Source organism: Pteropus vampyrus, unplaced genomic scaffold, assembly GCF_000151845.1.
Source record: "Pteropus vampyrus isolate Shadow unplaced genomic scaffold, Pvam_2.0 Scaffold35, whole genome shotgun sequence".
NCBI lineage: Eukaryota > Metazoa > Chordata > Mammalia > Chiroptera > Pteropodidae > Pteropus > Pteropus vampyrus.
Window position 1 is genome coordinate 3,154,017 of NW_011888816.1, and position 8,138 is coordinate 3,162,154.

The 8,138-nt window shown below is 51.4% G+C and overlaps 1 protein-coding gene across 1 annotated transcript in view; it reads right to left on the reverse strand.

The window, feature by feature from the left end:
* Positions 1 to 8,138, reverse strand: part of TRAK1 (trafficking kinesin protein 1) — a 123,442-nt gene that overhangs the window by 33,284 nt on the left and 82,020 nt on the right. Inside the window, exons 4-6 of the mRNA XM_023529069.1 lie at positions 4,455 to 4,571; positions 2,168 to 2,268; positions 1,192 to 1,322 (exon numbers count right to left, since the gene is read on the reverse strand). Of these exons, the coding sequence (XP_023384837.1) occupies positions 1,192 to 1,322; positions 2,168 to 2,268; positions 4,455 to 4,571 (349 nt within the window). The remainder of the gene's footprint in view (positions 1 to 1,191; positions 1,323 to 2,167; positions 2,269 to 4,454; positions 4,572 to 8,138) is intronic.

The window sequence follows — 8,138 nt, forward strand, 5'->3', positions numbered from 1 at the left end:
GGTCCCGGCCCCAGTGAGACACCCCTCCTGAAGGCCGAGATGGAGTAGCTGGACTCTCTGGCTGGATCAGCAGGCTTTAGGTGAAGACTCTGACAGAGGGTCCTCCACTCGCTGTGTGCCTAGCACTACAGCGTTTATCTGGGGCAGGTGCTAGAAGGGGCAGCACTAGTCTCAGAATGGGGAGCACTGGGCTGTCGTCTTGGCTCGGACACTGGCTGACAGAGAGGCTGGGCAACCGTCCATAAATGAGGAGCTGCAGGAGGTGAGCTCTAAGAGAAAATGACCCTTTTCTTACGCCTAAGAGCGTCCTTGTGAGCCCAAGGCATGAGGCTCTTTCCAATGTGTGGACAAGTTCAAGGGGACAGGTGGTCTATTGGAGGGGCTTTGGGAGCCCTGGGTCAGCTCAGGGGGACATGCAGCCCAAACCTGACCAACAAGGGCCTGATAAACAAGACTGCACTGTAGTCTGGCTAGAGGGCATAAACGCACTGATAATTAAGACCAAAAGTACGAAATGTGCACGTATCAGCGTTTCTGGATAAGGACAGTGGGTGGAGGGAAATGTGAGGTTTGGAGTCACATTTGCAAGTCCTGGTTTTGTCTTTCCCTAGCTTGCACGGCCTTCTTTAGGAAATCAAAACACCTAGCAGCCTGTGACCCGCTTTTCCCACTTGTGAGAATCAAAGTCACCAGCTTCCCATTTCTTTGTGAAGAGTTTTAAAAATAAGGCAGGCAGAGCGCCTAGCACAAGGACTAGCCAACCAGGAAGAGCCCAAATGCACGCGTTTCCAAGGTGCCTCATCGCAGCCTTTGGAAGTGAACTGTCTGAGAAATCTGTCCCCACGTTCTCGGGCACGGCTTCCTCAGAGCATGTCTGACCTGCCACCGATGACATGAGAATGAGGCCTCCAAGACACGTCAGAGCCGCAGAACGCGATGGAGAGACCCGCCGTGCCCTACCTGTGACGGGCGACGGGTCTGCCACGCTCGCCCACCCACAGGCTGCACAACCCACCGCTCGGGGTGCTGCACGGCTGTCCCGGGAGGCAAAGCCAGCACAGGAAGGAGGCGTGCCAGCCGGGCGCGCGGCGAGCTCTGCGCTTCAGTTCCGGTGGTTCTCCCACGGACGGTCACCTCTGAGAACGGCGCCGTCACCACGGCTGTTCTCGCCGGATAAGGCAGCTGGGGGACAAGAGCGGGGTGGACACTGCACCTCGGATCGAAGCACGACGTTCTCCTCTTCGAGGTCCTTCAGCTTCTTCTGAAGAGAGTCCAGATGAAAGTAGCTCTGGACCGAGGGTGAGGACTCGTTTCTCTTCAACCTGGGGGAGAAAGTACGGGCCCTTTTCAAGGGGACACACATTCCTCCCCGCAGCTGGCACGCCCAGGAGCGTCAGGGGACACGCGGGCGTGACAAGGATCCATCAGGCTGCTCCCTCACCCCCAAGAAGACAGGGGTCAGCTGACACACAGGCTGGCCGCCACTTCAGACTCACTTCCCAACCTCTGTCCACAACTGGCCGTTGCCACATGGCCTCAGCTTTCGGGGGAATCAGCTCTACTTGAAGCCCACACCATCCCAAGATGCCTGGAGGTTTATTTAATACTTAAAATGCACTTCTAGGTGCCTGGAACTGTTTTAAGTACTCGACATGTATTAATGCTCGTAACGCTATGAATTAAGTACTCTTACCCCCATTTTATAGATGAGGAAACAAGCACAGAGAGGTCAAATAACTTGGCCAAGAGCACACAGCTAGAGAGCCACAGAGCGGAGAAAGGAATCAGGCTGCTGGGCTCGGGAGTCCTCGCCCCTGACACGGGGCTCTGACGACTCTCAGAAGCCCCCACGCCTTCCGTCGAGGCCCCTCCACAGCACCTCTGGCTCCAGAACCCTGTGTTTCCCCCCAGCAGCAGAGGCCACCCCGTTACTCGTCAACACGCCAGGCCAAAGCAACCTAACCTGACAAACAAGCGAGAAAACCCCGTAGGAGGAAAACTGAAAACCCGTCCTTCCACGTCCCACTAAAATAGCAAAATCGACCTCTGTGCGAGGCACTCGGACACGCCCGGGCTGCAGGAGGCGACCTGGCCTAGGCAAGTCCAAGCACATGGCCAGCGGCCGGCCTGCGCTGTGGCCCCTGACACGCACGCCCTGGAGACTTACGGGGTGGAACACGTGGACTCGGGCTCGCTCTCCTCGGCGGCACTGGTGTAGAACTGTAGCAGCTCATCCTTCATGGACAGCTCGTGCCGGAGCTGAGACACCTGCACACACGTGGCCGGGGGCAACCGTTCACTTCCCCGAAGTGACAGCGCCCCGCTGACGCTCCAGCTCTGCTCGGGGCAACACTTACAAGCTCCCATTAAAAGCGAAGGCCTGTCACTGATTTTGTGCTAGTCGAAGAGAACAAAGCGTTGAATTGGATCTCTTCGGGAAAAAATACAGTGGATTACTTTTTGGCAGAAATCCCTCTGCCTAAATTTATCACTTTTACTTTGGTACAGAGGAGAGGTGAGAGGGGACTAGAAGGTTCTAGGATGATGTCTTGGGGGGACAAGGTAGCATATGGGCTTTGCAAGCAGCCAGATGACCAGCTGGGCAAATGGCTCGCGAAATGGATCACGTTACCAAATGAAAGACAAGGCCACCTGCGTCTGCCGAAACCAAACCTCTCCTGGGACCAGGGCCCTGGGGGTGCCAGCTGCGCGGGTGGGCAGCTACACGCAGCTGGTCAACCCTCGTTCGCACACTTGGAAAACCTCACGGCTCCGCCCTGTGACCACTGCACCCTCACAGGGCTCCCAGCCAAGCGTGGCCAGACCGTGCTCTGTGCTCAACGATCACAGGTAGGAATTCAGATACAGGAAGAGGCAAGTATCAGGAGCTGGCCATACCAACTACCGCCAGGACAGTTTTGCAAATCACACTGATTTATACCTTCCGTGTAAAATGAACGAACCTGGGCCATAAAATTTGCCGCTTGCCCTTCCACCATTTAGTACTGATGACTAGGGAATTCTGCTATAAACGAGAACTGGACTTCTGTTTTAATTCCTTCTTGTTTCTAATTTCATTTAGGGTCTGTGCTTTGTTCCAATTTTCCTACACAACACAGTGAATATATTATGACATCCATGGAGAAGCCAATTTTAGGTCTGCACGGGCGTTAGCTTTAACGCCTAGACTGATGATTTCATGTGGTGCCAAAGGGGAACATAGTACAGTTTTCAAGTTCAAAGCTTTTACTCATTCCCACTCCCCCAGCGTAGGATGCTCTTTGTGTGAGACGAGGTAGCCCCAAGGAAGGGCAGTAACATGGGGAAGCAGCACGTGAGGGACAACAGGTGACCATTTACCGGTTCCTGGGTGGCATGTCCGTCGGTTCAGAAGGGACTGGGAAGGGAGACAGGCTGACCTGGCATGCTTTAGTACCCGAGAGAAGGGGGGTTCAGCTCATAATGTGGGGTGCAGGGAAAGCAGGAGTTAACTTCTCCGAGAACAGAAGTATATAGTAACGTATCATCTTTTGAAGAAAGCCCATGATTAAAACTTTTCTTATATAGTGACGACTCTGTTTCATCATATTAAAACTAATATTAAACCCAGATAATGATAGCTCGGAATCGCTTTGACGAGGAAAACCTTCGAATACATCTTAGAAATACAAATAAGGGCATCCTGTCCCACTAAGAAAGTTTCTGGTAGAAAATAAGGGAGAAGAAATGAGAAGAAAGGCCATGAAAGTTATCACAGTTAAAGTTCATTGCTCAAAGAACAGGAAGTTACAAAGTGGGGCTCGGCTCTCATGACCCCGTCTGACTCCACAGAGCCTTCCTCCTCCTGCCCGCGCCCCAGCCCGTCCAGAAAACCTCAGCCCCTTAAGATCAGCCCTCGACTTTTCACGCCCCTCTCTCCGCCCCTGCCGAGATCCGATAGCCAAGATTTGTATCATGAAAATAATGGGGTTTCTATCATGAAAACCACAGGCTATTTTTTTTGTTTTACAAGCACAAAATTATACTGCGGTGACAACTGTGTGGCCGCCGCCTTCGCCTGCAGCATGGCCACCCCGCCCCGACTCGGGGACCCTGCTCGTTGTGTGTCAGCCTGCCCCGCGCTTTGGTCAAGCGCTGCGTGTCTGCATCAGCCTACGTGATGATCTGCACTCGTGCAGGACAGGGACTGTGGCTGGTCCCAGGCCTGCCGTGGGACAGGACACTGTGGGTCTCCTGAAAGAACAGCCTCCTGGGCGACCTGGTCCACACTCTCCGAAGGAGACACAGTGAACAGAAGGTGCTGCTGAAAGGTGGGATTCTGTGTCTGGGCGGCCACTTTGGAACAGGACTTGAGCGTGCCCTGGGTGGGTGGGGGGCCGGGCTTGGCGAGGGGGACTCCGTGACGTCACCGCCTCCGACCACGCCTGTGGCACCGCCTTTGCGTCAGCCCTCACCTCCTCCCTGATGTGCTCCACCTGCTCCTCCAGTAGCTCGTTCCGCTCCGTGAGGGTCTTGTTCTTCTTCAACAACGACTGGCCAATCCGAGCAGCCAACTCTAAATCTCGCTCTTTCTGTGAAAGGCAGAAGCGAGAGCAGAGAGTCAAAAAAAACCCGGGCTTCCTGAAGGAGCCAGCAGCGCTCAGTGCTGGCGGAGGAAAGCAAGCGCGTTAGAAACGACGAAGGGGTTAATAATAATTCACCATCCGGTCACCGGCGTCACCAGCATTTGATACTCATTCAAAGAGGAGAATGGTCTGGCCACGTAACATGCAGGAAGGAGCTACACAGACCTCAAGCAACGAGAGGGAGCCTTCAAACCTAATAGGAGTAAGTCTCTGTTCCAACAGGGAAAAACCTGCTCCCAAAAACATTTCTCCACAACTGCGTTTGATATCTGCGTAGTCATTTGATACCCCGTCTCTCTATGGAGAGCTGAGGGCTGGGTATTGTCACCAGGGCCCAGCACGTGGAAACTCTCAGTGACTAGGAGCTGCATGAGTGAATGAATCCAGACAGTTCAAGTGCTCTTAAAATAAAGCCAGGAGCTGACACCAGGAGGCAGCCTCTTCAGCACTTATTAAGCTGGAATGTATCGTGTTCCTTATATTTGCCTCATCCAACTCGAAAATGTTTCAAGTTACTCTGAAATAGTAACATGCTTCTTTCACTTACTGGGAGGCTACTTAGGGTTTACTTAAAACAAATGCAGGCAAAATGGAGAGAGGCGATGCATAAAATCGCCCTACTTCAGAGACAAAGAGGTGTTAGGGACACAGGATTTTCTGCTCAGCTGATGACATCACTCAGAATAGAGCGGTACGAAGAGGAAATATTTAGCGGTATATAAAGGTACAGCTGCTTTGATGAGAAGAAAAATGTCTGCTGACGGTGGAGATGTGGGGTGGCCGCCGACACCGAATGCAGACTTACCGATCCCTGATCAATGTGGTTAGATTCAACTTGCTCACTTGGGTGGCAAGCGGAGGAGAACTCTGGAAATCTAAATTATTTTAGAAGCTGATGCTAATGATGCCATTCACCTGGCGTAAAAAGCAGATGAATGGAACATGTAGTTGTTAAGAAAAATAATATAAACAACCCCACTTTAAAATGGAGCTGGAACTACCATGCCTGAGGAACTGCCTTGCACGTTTTATGCCTCAGACCCGTGGGAGGTTAAAAACGGGGCAGCATAACCTTGGGACTGGGCCTAAAGCAACCTTGTGTCCCGAAGGACTGTTTGCAAGCATAACAAAAAAGCAGATATTATGATTAGCTGGCTGTTGGCTCCTGGACTGAAAATTAAAAACGCTCTTTAGAATAAACATCACGATGTTAGCTTCTCCGCATCAATAGAAATGCCTTCCATCTTTTGTAATCACTCCGCTTCCCTTTCTCAAAGATACCCCTTGCCTTTGTCTCCTACCTGGAACATGATTTGGGCTTTTGCCTGAATCAGTGCTTCCTGAATAGCTCTTCTTCTTCTTCTTTTAACCCAAATAAATGCGCGTTGCCTCTCATTTTGAAAGGCCCTTTTATTTTTAGCTTAACATAGTTAAGAGCAGGGGGGAAAAAAAAAAGCTGAGAGGAGTCCTAGCTTCTGAAGGGGTAGTAACTAACGATGTGGCCTCGGGGTCAGTGGCATCTGTTTAATAAGGATCAGGTACACTCGAGATTAGTCTCTTCCAGAGACGGGTCGTAACCTGTGAGCAGGATGAGAATCACTTTAGTAATGGCAAGTGACATTCCGGTTGAAATGGAATTCCACAGCACAGAGCTGAAATGCCAAAGTGCGTTCCATGTAACAAGGGCGCTATTTCACATTTAAACTTCCGTTTGTCATCTATTTACTTATGTGAGTACTGAGTCACAACCAAAGGTGCGTTTCCTGCAGCAGGTGCTGGTCCAAAGTTGAACTGCTCCAGGCGAACCATCCCACTGTGAAACTATGAGCGTTCGGGTTCTGATTGAACATTCCTGGGCCTGGTTCCCTCGTCTGTGAGATGGAGTAGGGTGAGATACCCTTGAAAAAAATCTTCTACATTTATGATTCATTGACTTGTACAATTAAGAAGCAAAACAAAATGAAAACACACATACACACACAAAACGAGCAGCTATTCCGTGCGACAGCAGTATATCTTCCCCTTGCTTACCGCAGGAGTTACACTGAACCACTGGAGGTCAAAATATAGTTTGGGAAGACTCTGGATTTGACAGGTATTTGTCTCTCCGTCTTGCACAGATGATGGTCTCTCTCCCCTAGGTCTTCAACAGTCCTAAAATCTGTAACTGCCATCACCACTGTCTCAGAAAGCCAGCCAGGTATCACGTCAAGTAAGCCACATAATACGTCCAGCTCATTCCCACAATTTGCGTCTCCCCAGCCTCCCTCCCCATGGGACGAAGAGGGCCAGGGAGTCTGCCCAACACCTGAGATGTTCTCTCTGTGTCGTCACCCAGTCGGCTACAGTGTCTACCAAGGAAGGTCCTTCTCTCAAGGGCCCTTTATCACACTTCAGACTCAACAGTCATGCTTGTTTGGTCCCTGGAGGAAAGGACCCAAAGGAATCGCGTGAAGGAACTTGCACACCCGCCTCTTGGGGGCCGACTCCCAATCAGCATCTAGTGTGTGTGGTCTCAGCCGGCCGAACACTCCGTTAAAACCGCAACACCAACGTCCGTCTTCCTTCAGAAGTGCAGTCAAGTCGATGGACGTTCTCTGCTAGAACAAGTTCTCGGCCTGAGGACCCAGCAGGTGCTCACCGCCCTCACTGTCTGCGTCCCCCTTGTGCAACTCTGGGGGTTCTGAATGCGTCACCCTAAGGCGTGCCTCTGTGGTGTGCACACTGTTTTGAGCTAAAGGCAACCTTAGAGGAGGGATCAAGGGAAACCTCTGCTCCTCCCTGAACTACCTACAAGAACTTGAATTACGGGCCTTGCCCACAATACGAGACTGTCGGAGATAACCTCTTTCGACCTCTCTTAAGGGCAGGACGAACTTGTATTCACTAAGCACCTGCTCTTCTTGGAAGTCCCCAAGGCACCTCACCTCATCCCTAGCTCAGGATGTCTTACATACCACAGTCACTTTCTGTCTCTGAACCTCTCCTGCATGTAGGGTCTCTGACTTGCTCATGTATGTGGGGTTCCAATACATACGTGTGTCTTAAATGTGGTTATTTTCTCTTGCTCATCCGTCTCACGTCTCTTTGATTATTCGACCAGCCAGAAGAAACCTTAAGGGTAGAGGAACATTTGCTCCCCACACATCCAAGCTGCTGAGTTCCAAGCACAGTCATTTGCTACGCTTGAACCACATTTTTATGCAGATTCCACTGTAAGCGAATCAAGCAAAAATTATAACAACGAAGACCAGCTGGGAAAGGCACTGCTCAGGCACATGAAGGAGGCTGAGGGCTGCCCACAGCGCACGGAGCCCAGACCCCAAGAGGAGCGAGAAACAGGAAGGGGAAAAAAAACAGGTGGAGGGGGTGCACTCAACAACTAAGCCCCTCGCCTCTCCCCATTACTCCCCAAGCCTCCCCTCCCCCTGCCCAACTGAGGGGGAGCTCTCACCTTGTCTACACCAAAAATCTAATCTTTATAGTAAAACTCTGCTGGGAAACATTTTTTTT